Raw genomic sequence first — 14,418 nt, forward strand, 5'->3', positions numbered from 1 at the left:
CACTCGTCGCAGAAGCAGCAAGCTGACACAATGACACTACGTGGAAGTGGGATCTTGATCTAGTCCCCGAGGCCATGCTGGAACTCTTGTGGAATTGACATCATCTGCAAGTCGTCGACGTCCAAATGGGCATAACAACGGTGTAGTCGGGGCCCTAGGAGGTGTCCGAGATTGGGGTGGCGGACATGGGTGTGCAGGGGGCAACAACACCGTGTACATTCTACCTGGCATCTGCGGTTTCAGTGCCCTCGTCCACCGGTTCAAGGTGAGCTCGTGCTCGTGCCCAGGTGGAGGAAACCGACGTCTCCCCACCCTGTCACACTCCAGCTTCACGAACTTTGCAGTACATGAACACATGTAAGAACAATCAGCAATGCAAGACATGATCAATGCACACCAGGTTAATAATGCACGAATGCACAACAATAGAACAATGGCAATGCACAACAACGACAATAACAACAACGGAACAATTCCAATGCTACCTAGTTGCAATGCGAGTCAGATCAAGCACAAATGGGAGAACCGATCATGCAATCCACAACAATGGCACAACATATGCACGATTCAGTAGAGGCAAGAAAATCAAGCTAAATTAGTGTCTTTCCCTATTTGAAAAGTGCACTAATGGGACATGCATGCATTGGCAATGCCGAAATTGGAAAAATACGATGAATGTAGTCAAATCTATCTAATGTACATTGAATCGAGATTCTATCTTGTACGACGGGCTCCATTCTACACTAAACGAGGGCATTGAACTCAAGTTGCTCGCCGGGTTTCCAAAATCAACCGCCCTAACCGCTTGTACTATGTACGGGTTCAATGCACTTACCTTGGAGAAAAATCGGGCGGAGGCACCAACGATTGTTCACATCTGGGTCTTGGGACTCCTTGGAGCCATCGAGTCGAGGACGAAGCGTTATGTGGTGTCACCATCGCAGTGGGAGGAAAAATCCCCGCCATGTCGGCAAGGGTTGAGCCTGCGGACACGAGGCCCTCGTTGAGCGTGGCACTGAGCACACCGACGAGGTTGATTTGAGGGACCTCGCCAAATTAGCCACGCCCTCCCTGCCGCTAGCTGCTCAAGTTGGTGAGCCGCCTAAAGTCCTTGCGCAGATTTTTGGCCGATGCCGAGGGGTCCCCGCGGTTGCGGAGGTGGGGGTGGAGGTAGAGGAATGACGACCATGGAGGGTAACATCTAGGGTGAGAGATTGATGTTTGGGCGGTGAGGGAAGTGGAGCGGGGAGTCTAGGCAATACGTCCCGTCTCCTACTTTTCTCGAAGCGTACAAAACCGCGTCACGTTGCACTTGCCAGCGATTGGTCACGCGCAAATGCTCGAATCAAACATGCCTTCCGAACTAACTTTTAAACCCTATCTTTAGAGCTTATTTGATTCATAAGATAGAAAAAACATATGAATATGAAAGTCATAAGGTTGGGATGTCATGCTCATTTGAATCCTATGAGAAGATGAAGTGTGTTTGATTATGCCAAAGAAATTTTCCCATGAGCCATGACCTAATGTTTATTTTTCTATATGATTTGCACTACAAAATTCTTATAGGATTAGTTCCTATAGGACATATTCATATGAATCAAACAACTTACAAGAAAATTTCCCATAGGATCTAAAATTTACACAATTCCTTTACAAATCCTGTAAATCAAAGGAGCCTTTAGAGTTCGTGCTAGCAAAAAAAATACGAGTGGAGCAAGAAAACATGCTAAATTATTGTTCTTTTTTTTAGATAGATGGGCTATTTTTTTTTGACATGGCTAAATTATTGTTTTTTTAGGAACACAACTCTTTACGAAAAATAACATAAACAAAGTGCTCCGTAGAACGAGCTAAAGTATGAGCTGCCTCATTACAATTACGATACACACGAATAAAGGAAACCGTCGTGAAGGAAGAGGTCTATATCCTGCACCAGTGCACCGATCTAAACAGTAGAGGAGTTGATACGCTGCACCAAAGACAGGCAATCAGAAGCCGGTCACCACGTTATCGAAACCTTCATCTCCGGCTAGGAAAACTGCGTGACGAAGAGCCAACAACCTCCGGCGTCGTGACCTCCTGAACTAGTTCACTGCAAAACAGCAAAGAATTCCCTTTGTGGTTTCGGATTACCATCCGGCGAGAAGAAGAAAAAAGAGCTGCATCAACACTGACACGATAAGTGGGGTTTGCGGCTATCCAAACAGACGCTTGTGTCTGGGACATTCGCTCGGGTCGTCCAGAGCCACATTGACCCGAACCCCATCCCAGCCCAAAGCCAAAGCCAAACCGAGCAGAGCAGAGCCTACCTCCCCGACGCTCGCCTTCTGCTTCCCCCTCTTCCCCGGCGACTCTGCTCCCCTTCGTCTAGGGTTTTACCCGCCGGCGATCTCCCTCCTCTCCGGCACCCGGTGCCAAATGACCGAGGTGGAGGAAGTCGGCAGCAGGATGGAAGCGCAGCTGCGCCTCCACGCGGGGCCGGAGGAGACCGGCGATCTCCCGCTCCCCGCCCTCTTCGACAGGGCGTCCCACCTCCACGCGCTCGCCTCCAGCTCCTCCCTCGACCAGGTCCCCTCCCTTCCTCCCTCCCTCCCCGACCGCCATCCCTCGATTTGCGCTATTCCTCCTGACGTGCTCGGTTTTGCTTGGCAGGAAGGGATCCGCAGGGGGGTCGACCTGCTGCGGCGCTGCGACGGCATGGTCAGCAACCTCGGCCTCTTCTCCTCCAACGAGACCAAGGACGACGTCTCCACCGCCAACCTCAAGTACCTGCTCGTATGGCCCCTGTCCCCTCCCCCTCCCTTTCCTCACCGCCGCATCTGAGCTCCATCCCCATTTCATGTCTGCCTGTGCAACGGCCGCGGTTGTATGACCTCTGATTGTTTGGTTTCCTCAGGTGCCGTACTACCTCGGTGAAATGACCGAGCAGGTGGAGCAGGAGGACCGGATCCCAGTTCTCAAGGCGTCACAGGACCATTTGAAGGTTCGCCCGTCACGTTTTACTTGATCTGGCACACACTTACTTATGATGCATTCTTCAGGGGCTTTCGCGTGTGTTACGAGATCACCCGTTGATCACATCTTAATCGTTCCTGCTGGGACCTGCAGGAGTTCATTTCTACATGTGAAGCGCTGGAGCTTGTCCCAGAGAACGAGCTCGAGTTATCTCGGCAGGGGCGGCCTGAAACCGCGGCAAACCGAAGAGAACAAAAGGTGAGCCTGTTGGCCCCATATAACCTTAAGGACTCGACCAGTAATTGAAATCCTACACGAGGAGCACTAATCATGCAAAGTCGGGACACATAGGCCGCTCACCCTCTTGTTACATTTTTGAAGGCGGTTAATTACTTGATTTCATATAGGTTACTCAGTTTCCCTGATTCTTGAGCTAGGTTGCCCGGTTCAGGCGGCAGAAGGCTGCAGAAACAAAGCTCCAAGAGATCAGAGAGAGGAAGGAAAGGCGCGGGCGATCGTTGAGAGCCGCAGCTTTATCGGCTCCGATTGAAGCCGGCGAGGAAGATGACTTTGAGGATGGTGGAGAGGAAGAAAGAGAGGTTAGTATTGTGTATTTGGGCATGACTTGTTGATCTGACCTTGTTTGCAAGATCGTACTACCAACATTTATTGTAGAGTTACAACATGACCTCTATATTTCCGAAAGGATCCAAATACTGTATAAATTATGTTTGATGCACTGAAATATAAAGCTCGGTTCAGTTCAACCCGAGATAGTTTGATTAATTTAGTTATAATAATTATCTGATGTTCCATCTAGGTTACTGAAAACCAATGGGGGATCGACCACATGCGCTAAATTGCCCACCCCCCCGTTTTAATATGTCAACTAGGGCCAGAGTTCTACCATAGTACTTCTCTCACAACAGGTCTAATAATTTTTATCTTTTTCGTTATTCCTATGCTGTTTAGTTTCTCTCATTCTTCACATGACTACATTAGTCTTTGAGTAGAATGAAGACTGCAGCTGGTAAATTGGTTTGTTTGGCGCAAAACACCAGGTCTAGATAATTCTATCTGATAATGCTAGGTTGCAAGCTATTTGTAAATCTGTTTCACTTTGCACCACCATGATCTCGCTGGCTGGCACATAGATGCCCAGATCACAGGTCGACACTTTGTCCCCTGACCCAGGGTCTTCATGTTATAACCTCTAAAGAATGGAACTTGTAATTTTAATAGGAAAAAAATCTATATCCTACCAGGAACATTGACCTAAAATTGTTTGCTTTGCGACCCATCTTCCCAAAGTAGTGACCCGAAGAGGTATATACTTGACTTGAAGACTTCTGTCCTGTGCTTAATTCCTCAATTCGAATAATCTGGGTTCCTGTCAGCTATGGATTGGACGCTGCTTGTATATGCTAGTTGATCCCTCATGATGAGCTGGCAGAGGATTTCTCTCTGAAGCTCGCTTGTTCCCTCCCACACGAGCATATCTTTTTAGAATGTTAGTCTGTAATGTACTTTGGTAGTTTGGTTCTGTCATCAGGCAAAAACTTAGGAACTTCTGATACTATTTGGATTTATTGTTTTATGCTGCAGGCTTGGTTAGCTACGATCTCACTGGCTCTGTGCAAGGTTAATTATTGATATCTTCAAGTTGCCGTGCTTCTTTTCAGAATATTATTTGACTTCAGATGGACTTATTTTTTGTTGCCTCTGTAGGCTTTTGATCTTGTTGACATGTTAAAGAAGGAAGAAGAAATGCTTCTGGCTGTAAAAGAAAGAAAAGAAAAGGTAAAAGAACTATTAGAAGCAACTTACCAGCTCAATCAATAGCATCTTAGGCTGATTTTTTCTGTGGAATGTTTTTAGAATTGTTTTTCCTGATACGGTGGGAGTGCATGCTTTGTATGTTCACGATATTTTTTTACAATTGGTCTGTTTCACAAACTCCATGGGTGCACATCATCTCTCAGATCTCTTATTTATGGAAAAAATATCACTTGAGTTTCTCCCAGTGTTGAACGATTTTGGTTAGTTATGAATAATATATAACTATTAGGTCCTGTGAATGTGACTTTTTAGAATATAACTCAGCTTTCTATCAGAGAAAAGCGGTTGCATATATTATTGTTTTTTATTTGGCTCCCTTGTGTTGAGTTCTCTTTTCTAAAAAAATGCATGTTTGTGGATTTTTAGGATGGTGGTGCATTTGCTCGTGAAATGCTCGACGAGCGTACACAAAAGGCTGAGGCATGGCACCATAATGCTGCCAGCCGAGCACCATATTCCAAGCCAGCTAATCCAATTACTTGTGCCACTTTTGCTCAAGACGTCATTGAAGGTAGAGCAAGCGTTTCACAAGCTCATGACCACAAACATCAACCCATGATATTTGGACCTGCAAGTCTTGTTGGCGGGGGACTAACTAGTGAAAGGGAAAGAATGGCGGCACAAGTTTTTCAGCCTAGTTACAGGTATGTTTCTGAACTGGTCTTATACTGCTTCCAATGACATAGTATGCTGCTGGTGATCTTTTTTCTGCTGTGGAAGAATGGGAATGAACATTTTTTTTCACAACTTGTAATGCATAACACTACTTTGTTGCATTGAGAATTGTACAATATGCCCATACCTTAATATTCTAGCATGTCAAGTGGGATTCTACTAATATCCCTCTTATAGTTCATTGTGGGTTTTTAGTACAAAATGAACTATAAGTGGGATTTTAGCGGGACCCACTTGCATCTCTGTCTGAAGTCATAGATCCCTTGGTAACCCCCTGCCTCCGTTGCTGACTCTGTTAGTTTTGCTGCTAAATATTGAAAAGGTTGATGATTTTGGTTAGTTGGAGACTGATACTATGTTTTGATGTTTGATAAAGGCAGAAAGCTCCCCATAATACCGTCTTAAAATTGTTATGGAAAAGGGACAAAAGATGAAAATACATCTGTAAGGGCGATATAAGTTCCCTAAACATACAACAGTTGCCTTTAAGCATATTTCCAATATCTGTGTTGATGTGAACACATGGAAATATGCTTATGATGTCAAGCTAATCATTTGGACGTGTGCATTAGATGCAATCATAGTTTATGACAAAAATGTCCAAGTAGAGAGATACTTATTACCCTTCAGGCAAACGCGTTTTGGCTCCCAGGCTCATGTGCTCCTGTCTGAGTGAGAAAATCGAAAAAATAGCAAAACTAGTTTTAAAAAATTGTTTTTTTTTACAGCAAGCATGAACATGTGTTCCAACTGTATACAGAATTTCGTCAAGAAAAGACACTAGTGGTGGGCGCTGGAAAAAAAACAAATCAGAGTGCTTTAAATAGGCACACATGATATTCCTTTGAGCACCGAATTTTGTTTATTTTGCACCGACCACCACCCATGTCTTTTCTGAGTGAAATTTTGCGCACAGTTAGGAAACACGTTCATATTCATTGTAAAAGATCTGATTTAAAAAAAATTCATTTACTGTTTTTATATAATTTACTTACTCAGGCAGGAGCATTTGAGCCAGAGCTCAGATTTGAATTTCCACTATTCTTCTGCATTTATATAAAAAAACTGGACCAACAGGCACTAGCACACGTGGCATTTTTACTTAGAAGAGACAACCGAGCCCGAGTAGAGGTCAGGCCTTGAACCCAAGTGGGCTGAGCGAGCGCAGTGGCTGCTACCCCAACTATTACTGATAGAAACCAATATATATTTTCTTAGAATGTTAAACCATTGTAACTTTTATCCTCTGAAGTGGTGTTGCATTGTCTTGTTCTGACAGTTCACTGTATCATTTGCAAAGCATGCAGACTACTCTCTGATTCAGTTTTTATATTGCCTTTTTGCCTGCATGGGACAATAGGATGCCGACAATGAGCATAGAAGAAGCCGGATTAACTGAAATGAAAATTATGGAGGAATGGCAAGAAAGCACCGCCAAAATAATTAAAGAGGCCACCTCCTCTTGGCACAAAGATGATACTAGTCGTGCCGAAGATGACGAGGACGCCGAAGAGGAGAAAGCAAGGGCATGGGATGACTGGAAGGATGAGAACCCTCGCGGTGCAGGCAACAAGAAGCTCACCCCATGCGGCTAAATCGTGGGCTACTGACACTAGTGAAAAAATACCACATGATACTAATGTCCATGTTTCTGAGTGATGTTCAGATAACATTTCTTTTATTTTCCCTCTTATGTTTGCTGGGTGATGTTCTTCAGAGTACATTATACAAAATGATGTTGCTAGTGCATGAGTTCATCCTCATCCACACACTTGTTGAGGTAGCATGCATAGTCATGAATCCACCTGTTTTGATCGTCGGTTGGCAGTAAAAACACCAGCTAGCTCCTCTGAACCTGCTACAAGTTTTCTCCAGCGATGTGCACTGAAACACCAACTGCTATCGGTTTTCTCCAGCGATGTGCACTGAAACACTCGTCCTAGGTCATGTTGGTTTTCCTGACCTGTTCACCTCCATCCCCACCCAGATTCTCCATTGGCCATGGCGCACGATTCCACGATCTCTATGTCCACCCAGGCCTGCGACGTGAGCGGAAAACGTGAGGGGCTGGCCGAGCATGCTCGACGTAGGTGAGGAGGAACACCTGGTCCGGCGCTTCATGCACCACCGCTACTGGCTACTACCCAGGTGTGCTGAGTAAATTACATATAGGTACCACTTTTGGGGCAACAGTTTCAAGTTGGTACCATCTTTGGTAATTTTAACAAGTAACTACCATTTCTGAGGCAGCAAGTAACAAATAGCGCAATTCTGGTGTTGACGCTGATTTAACTACACGGACCCACATGTCAGAGCAAACGCCCGTCGGCCAGCCGTTAGGGCACGGCCACGATCCTCATCCAGTGGGCGCGCGGCGATCTCGACGTCGTCCTCGACAGACGTGACACGACAAGTCAGCAGCAGCAACAACGTGCCGTCCGCGTGTCTGCCGTCTTGAGCCCGGTCGTCCGCACCGTCCGCGTCAGTCCTGCGCTCGTCCGTCCGCGCGCGCCTGCCGTCGTGCGCTCGTCCGTCTGCGCCGCCCGCGCGCGCCTGCCGGCCTGCGCCAGCGTCGTCCGGCCCAGCCTCGACTGCGCCTTGCGATAGCACCATCGTCGCCTGTGCCAGCTGATGCGCCCGCAAGCTCCTTCGCGCCTTCACCCGCGCCGGCGCCCGGAGCTCTTGCGCGTCTTCGCCCGCCCCTGCGAACACCGCCGCCTATCCATGGAGACGACGACAGCACCTCCTGCTACCCTCGACGTGTCCTGCTCAACCCGTGCTCGCGCCCGTCGCAGACCGCTGCCACTCGCGCGCCCGTGTGCGTGCCCGTCCATTTCCTCCCGTCCAACCCCGCTCGTCGGGCGATAGCAGCAACAGCACGCAAGCAGCGATGCGTGCGCATGCAGTAGCGCGCAAGCAGAGCAGGCAAGCAGAAAGCAGCGGCGCTCTCCCTCACCCTCACCCGCACATGCAGCAACTCTAGCAAGCCAACAAAAAGCGTGCGCATGAGCAGAAACCATGCAGCAGCATCGCGCGCAAGCAGTAGTAGCCCCGACGCCCGACCGTTCGCGTTTGGCCGGGCCGCCGGACCTGCGCGACTGCACCGCCCGTCTCCGGCTCCATCGACACCCTCAACATCACGAACTGATTTCCCCTCGGCTGCCTCGCCTCGCTCCGCGCCTAGACCGCTCGCCGGCGTGCGCGTGCGCAGCAGCAGCGGCTCGGCCAGCGAGCAGCAGCGCCCCGGCCAAGCGAGCGACAGCAGCAGCAACGGCGATCACCCGCGCGCGCACCTTGGCGGCTCTCCTCGCGCCATGCTTCTGCCGGGCCGCGCCGGCGGAGCGTGCTGCTCGTCCCTGCCCTTGCCCGAAGTATTCTATGAACATGGGATCAGCAGTCGCCTATACGTCTTTTAGACAAGCACGTTCGAACAGAATTAGCTGAGAAGAACGGATGAAGGAGCAAGGCAGATGTAATTTACTTGCTGCCCTAACGGCTGGCTAACGGGCGTTTGCTCTAACATGTGAGCCCGCACGGTTAAATTGGTGTCAACACAAGGATTGCGCTATTTGTTACTTGTTGCCCCAGAAGTGGTAGTTACTTGTTAAAATTACCAAAGATGGTACTAACTCGAAACCGTTGCCCCAAAAGTGGTATGTATATGTAATTTACTCAGGTGTGCTCCACTTCTGACTGCTCCTAGAACAGCACAATAGAAATGTCCAAAATATGACGATTCAGTTATCAGGAAAAAAACAGATATTGACATGTGCACGTGCGGTTGACATGAAAGCTCTTTAGCTCAATCAATTCACAAACAAAATTTTGCACATAAATTCTATTGGTTCACATTGTTGCGCCTTAAGCAGTTAAGCAGACATTTTATATTATGCTGCATATCCATGAATCTTTCAAACTTCATTTACCTACAAAATGCAGATCCTGTATAACGTCTAGAGGCACATTCTTTTTTTTGTTTGTGTAGAGGCACATTCATGAAAGAGGTCCGTGGGTTTAGTGGCAAATACTAGCCAAGCTAGTAAGCAAAACCACACATAAAGAGAACACCAACAACCCGCAAATACAATCGTTAAATAAAAAGCAATGTAAGATAAGATGAATTATTCCAACAGCTTGCCAAAGTTTTCTGGATCGCTTGCATGTCCATCCCTCAAGCATATGAAATACCATCAATATCAAGAGAAAATTTGTGCTGAAATATATCTTGCATCTGGCCAAGGAAACATCAGATGATTCATTGGTTCATCATTAGTACAGAACTAATACTTCAAGGACTCCCTCCCGCTTCTTCTCGTCAGATCATTTCCACAAAGAAAACCGCTCCTTAAACATCAACAAACAAGAAATTTAACTCTTGCAGGAATTTTATCTGTCTACAGTTTTTTTTTTTTAAATTATGAATCAGAGAGCAATATAAAGAGTTAACGTGCGAGTATTGCCCTGATGCGGTCACCTTCCAACGGATTGCACATTGCAGTCACTATTCGAAAACGAAAATCTGAGAAGATATCAACTGAATATTGCCCCAAGTGTAGCTTATACATCCATAATCACCATTTAATTTGAACCTGAAAACATACCAGCCCTTTTGAAAAGCTTTGGCAACATTGATGCTTATGGTACTATAATCATTGTACAGATTTGAATATACCTCACAAAGAGGTTAATTCAGAATCCACGAGTCCTCCCACGACTTGATCTGAACCTCATCTCCGCCTTGAACTTTCAATAATATACAAGGAAACATCTAAGTCGCATGATCCTCTTAAGAGTCACATGCTTTAGGAGTCAGCACTAAACATAGGGTTGACCATGCCTACGACGCTTTTGCTGCGGAGATCCTTGTGCATCTTCACCCCCATCATGTCCATCACCTTCAGCGGCCTCAACAGCCTCATCACTTGCAACAGCGTTGTTTCTATTGCTGTGATCCTCATCCTCACTATCACCACAACTTGTATCTGGCCCAGTGGGAATTTGCTCTTCAGCAGCGAGTAGCGCATAAGCCTTTTCTATATCAAGGAGCTTCATGTAGCTATGAAGAGTATTTTCTCCGCGGGCTGCTCCTGCCTTTTTCAGGTTCTTGACTTTTGTCTGGCCATACTTGAGGAGGGTCTGACGGTTGGCATCCCGGCTGCAAAACTCAAATAGGTGACGCTGCTGCACCTCTGGCCCATACTTGTCGACAATGTTTGAGGCTTGCATGTTCAGATCCTTCGCTTCCTTCCGACAGTGGGTGAGATACATGTTCCAGCATTGGCCGCGGAGCTCATTGCTGTTCAGGGCAACATAGGAAGCGGATACAGGGTATTGCGCGTTTGCAGCTTCAACATTGACATCGAAGGACTTGCGGGTCTCTTCGATCTTGGCCATATAGTGGGCAATCTTCCCATCCCTTTCTTCCTGCAGCTTGCTCATCTGACTTGAATATTCATCATTCTCAGCCTGATAAAGGTGGAGGAGGGCCATCTCCTCAGGCTCGGAGACGTTCTTTCCAGATTTGACCAGCTTGAAACGCTGCTGAACAGACTGCAGATTATGCTGGCCTGTGGTAGTTGTGAGCCACCGTGTAAACCTGAACAGGTCCCTAATGGTCAGCACCTGCGCTGACACAACACCTCCAGAATTGTGGGCACTGGACCACAGGTCACAAAAGATGCCCTGCTTAAGGTGGGGGGTCAAGGCCTTCACTGCCTCCTCGAGACCCGACATGGTGTTCTTGGAGTTGATGAGATCATCATAGGTGCAGTTTTTAAGCACTAGGTGACAATCCCCAAAAGCTAACATCAGATCGCCCAGCCTACCTGCCTCAAAATTTTGTGTATCATCCTGCTCAGGGTACCTTTCAACCAGCGTACTCGCAGAATCAGGAGTGGTACAGTTGTTTGCCGTCTCCTCCCGCGTATGTTTTTTCGGATCCCTTTCTTCAGATGCAGCTGCAGTCTCCGTGGTTCTCCTAGCATCCTCATCAGCTAGCTCACGAATAACTTCCCCACACAGTGTCCTGATCGAACGCTTACTGAAAGGGACGTTCTCCCTTCTTCCGAAAAAAGAAGCAATTGTATCATACACACCTAAATTAACATTATCGTGCCTTAACTGGCAAACCAAATCCCTGGTGTACTTATCTAGATGCTTATGAGATGGCCAATGCACCTTCTTTCCATACATACTAGAAAAAGCATGGTTATGCACTTTCCTATGCAGGGTGACATACCATCCGTTGTCATCAGTTCTAAGTAGCCTAATTAGTGCCGGGCACTCGCATCTGCCTGATTTTCCGCTCGCCTGTCGTTTACTCTGCAAGGCAACAGAATCATTGCATAATGTTTCAGGACCAACTGCCACTGAAAGCTAAGTACTAGTAACTATATGTACACGTATTCTTACCCCATGACCACAAGTAATTTCCTGCATGGTTTTACCACCATTTGTATTCCTCCTGCTGCTGCCGTACCTAATCCCAAACCCCATTTCCCAGGAATGGAGGTTATAAAAATCATATGCCTCTTCAATCGAATCGAAGCAGGTCCCCACCTCTGGATTGACAACGGCATCAGTCTGCCTCTCTGCGAAGCCAGTCAATGCCTTCTCCAGCGCGCTTACACGACAGGCGTCTGGTTCCCGCTCATCCGGGATACGACCTCGCCTTACCCTGAGTCCAATAAGACGCAAGATTTATATGGCTTTGTTGCATGTTAACAGGGTATTATCCATTAGGCAGTTGCTCCTTGGCAGGCAATATAATTCAAAAATTAAAGAGAGCAAAGGGAAGAGGCCCTTGGCATATTTTTGTAGAAGATTTTAGTGAGTAGAACCAGAGTTGCGAGTGCGGAGACACGATAACAGGCGGGTGGGCACCATCTCGGCTATGCCATGGTTCTCGAAGGCAATATAACTATTCTGTTATCTTTGTAACTATATTCTGTTATTAACTATATAAGTGAACATCATTCATATTGTAACTATATTTTGCAAATTGTTATTTTATATCACCCCATGCCCACCATCCTGGCTATGCCATGGTTCTCGAAGGCAATATAATTCTACACCAGTGTGCAACCTAAACATCTAAAATTCGAAGCAATGCTAGGGAAAGGGGACAACCATGTAGGCCTATTGATATTTGTTGAGCAGCTATTCTCCAGATAGTTAATGAACCAATAAGCTGCACTAGTATTTCCAGTTTCATATGCATCAAGGTTTGTGGCAACCAACTGATTTTGCTACTTACAAAGAAAAACAGGCCTAGAGAATAGGCATCGGACAATAGATCCAGTGGAGATGGAATGTGTAGGGGGCTGAAGGTCAACCGAGCCATACCTGCGTTTCCAGCCGCCGGCGGCTTCAGCACCTACATCTGTGGGCACAGGAGGGGCTTCACAGCGCTGGCCGGCGGGCTCGGCCTCCTCCGAGTTCAACTGCTTTTCTGAGGCATCCGGTCCACGGACTCCACAGGCAGACGATTCCTGCTGTGCACAACTCTGTCCGGCGTTCTCCGCCTGCTCCAAATCTACACGCATTTCTGAGGCACGCGCGCCGCTGATACCACAGGCAGAAGAATCCTGTTGGCTGCGCTCCGCCGGATCCGGCCGGCCAAAAGCTCGACTCACCACATCAATGGCAAAATCCTGACCGGGGAATGCTCTCCGTACTGCCTCCATGGCGTCCTCCCCGAGCCCGAGCGCCATGGGCGTGCCCGACCTGTGCAAACTGGAATAAGCGAAAAAAATGGGGAGGGCAGAGGCGAGGGAATTTCTCGCGCCATGACATGTGCTAACCTCGGTTCCTCGTCGACGAGCAACTCCATTGCCCCCACTCTCACTGGAGATGGATAGGGACGAGCGGGAGGGAGGGGATTTATGGTGAAACGAGGGTTTGGGGGTGCGCCGTCATTGGAGCAGAGCGGCTTCTGCGCTGCGGTCAGCACGGGCACCGGCGGAGCCGCCTTATTAGGAGGCGAACCGAAATCGAAAGCTGACGCCCGCGACCGGCGCCGGCGCCGGCGACGAAGATGTTAGCCTCATCGGCGGGACGAGACAGTGAGGAGGCTTGGCGGGTGGGCAAACCGGGTCGGGTGTCTGTCAGCAGCTCCAATTGTCTATGTCTTTTTTGTCAGCAAATAATATTGATGTTACAATCATCAATCCACGAGTGAATACACTTTTTAGCCCCAAATTATTACAATAATGTGAAAATCCGTCTAAATTAACTTTTAAAACCTAGAACCCTTAGTTTTCTGATGTGTGTCCTTTCGTCAAGTTGTAAGATGATGATCGGAGTTCAAAAATATCAAAACAACGAGGCGAAATGAAATAAATGAATAAGATGAGTACCAACACAATCAACTATTACACCCTCCTATTTACACACATTTTGCAGCGATGCATTAAAAAGCAACACATCAGTCCTACATAACAAAAACAAGCAAAATGATATACTGACGTGTTCAAATTCTCTTAGATAAGATATTGAAGCAACTCCTACCCCGGGCAATGAGTCATGCTCTAGTGCTCCCTCTAACTAAAGTTGAGGGGTTATATTTGTTTTTTTTCTACCTTAGGCTCACCGAAACCCATATCCAGCCAATGTATATCATCTACGGTATCTATACGCAGATGGAGACGCCCACGACCCTTTTATATGTCCTGACTTTTTGGTACACATTACGTCACGCAAGCACGTGACCGTAGTAGTACACATATGTACAAAAATAATCGGACATGATAACGTGGGCCCTACTGGCCACTACCGTGTTATACGTATATGCTAGATTTTTAAATTTTACGAGCATGCCCTGGCTTACGAAAGGATATGGGAAAATCTTCACCGTCCTTGTTTTTGAATTTTACCAAGGGGGAGCACCGGAGCAAAAGTGCGGGGTAATACGTGACACATATGCATAACCGTAGTGTAAAAACTAGA

General features: G+C 47.2%; 2 protein-coding genes across 2 annotated transcripts; one reads left to right on the forward strand and one right to left on the reverse strand.

The window, feature by feature from the left end:
- The first annotated feature begins 2,315 nt into the window (after positions 1–2,315).
- On the forward strand, positions 2,316–7,291 carry LOC124655500 (PP2A regulatory subunit TAP46-like). The gene is made up of 9 exons (XM_047194381.1): positions 2,316–2,571; positions 2,656–2,778; positions 2,900–2,986; positions 3,112–3,216; positions 3,396–3,557; positions 4,564–4,599; positions 4,687–4,758; positions 5,164–5,441; positions 6,833–7,291. Exons 1-9 carry the CDS (start codon positions 2,422–2,424, stop codon positions 7,065–7,067), a joined length of 1,248 nt encoding a protein of 415 aa, XP_047050337.1. The 5' UTR covers positions 2,316–2,421; the 3' UTR covers positions 7,068–7,291.
- Positions 7,292–10,061: 2,770 nt separating this feature from the next.
- Positions 10,062–13,468, reverse strand: LOC124653107. The gene is made up of 4 exons (XM_047192166.1): positions 13,275–13,468; positions 12,817–13,197; positions 11,884–12,148; positions 10,062–11,793 (listed from the first exon to the last, which is right to left on the reverse strand). The coding sequence occupies exons 1-4, from the start codon at positions 13,301–13,303 to the stop codon at positions 10,288–10,290; spliced, it is 2,181 nt and encodes a 726-aa protein (XP_047048122.1). The 5' UTR covers positions 13,304–13,468; the 3' UTR covers positions 10,062–10,287.
- Positions 13,469–14,418: the final 950 nt, after the last annotated feature.

This window comes from Lolium rigidum, chromosome 5, assembly GCF_022539505.1.
Source record: "Lolium rigidum isolate FL_2022 chromosome 5, APGP_CSIRO_Lrig_0.1, whole genome shotgun sequence".
NCBI lineage: Eukaryota > Viridiplantae > Streptophyta > Magnoliopsida > Poales > Poaceae > Lolium > Lolium rigidum.

Excerpts from the sequence above, each read along its gene's own strand:
- LOC124653107 (XM_047192166.1), bottom strand. The coding sequence starts at position 13,303 with ATGGAGTTGCTCGTCGACGAGGAACCGAG. Across the intron at positions 13,198-13,274 it reads CTCGTCGACGAGGAACCGAG|GTCGGGCACGCCCATGGCGC; the intron begins GTTAGCACATGT and ends CAGTTTGCACAG. Across the intron at positions 12,149-12,816 it reads GCCGGCGGCTGGAAACGCAG|GGTAAGGCGAGGTCGTATCC; the intron begins GTATGGCTCGGT and ends TATTGGACTCAG.
- LOC124655500 (XM_047194381.1), top strand. The coding sequence starts at position 2,422 with ATGACCGAGGTGGAGGAAGTCGGCAGCAGGATGGAAGCGCAGCTGCGC. Across the intron at positions 2,779-2,899 it reads CCAACCTCAAGTACCTGCTC|GTGCCGTACTACCTCGGTGA; the intron begins GTATGGCCCCTG and ends TGGTTTCCTCAG. Across the intron at positions 4,600-4,686 it reads TCTCACTGGCTCTGTGCAAG|GCTTTTGATCTTGTTGACAT; the intron begins GTTAATTATTGA and ends TTGCCTCTGTAG.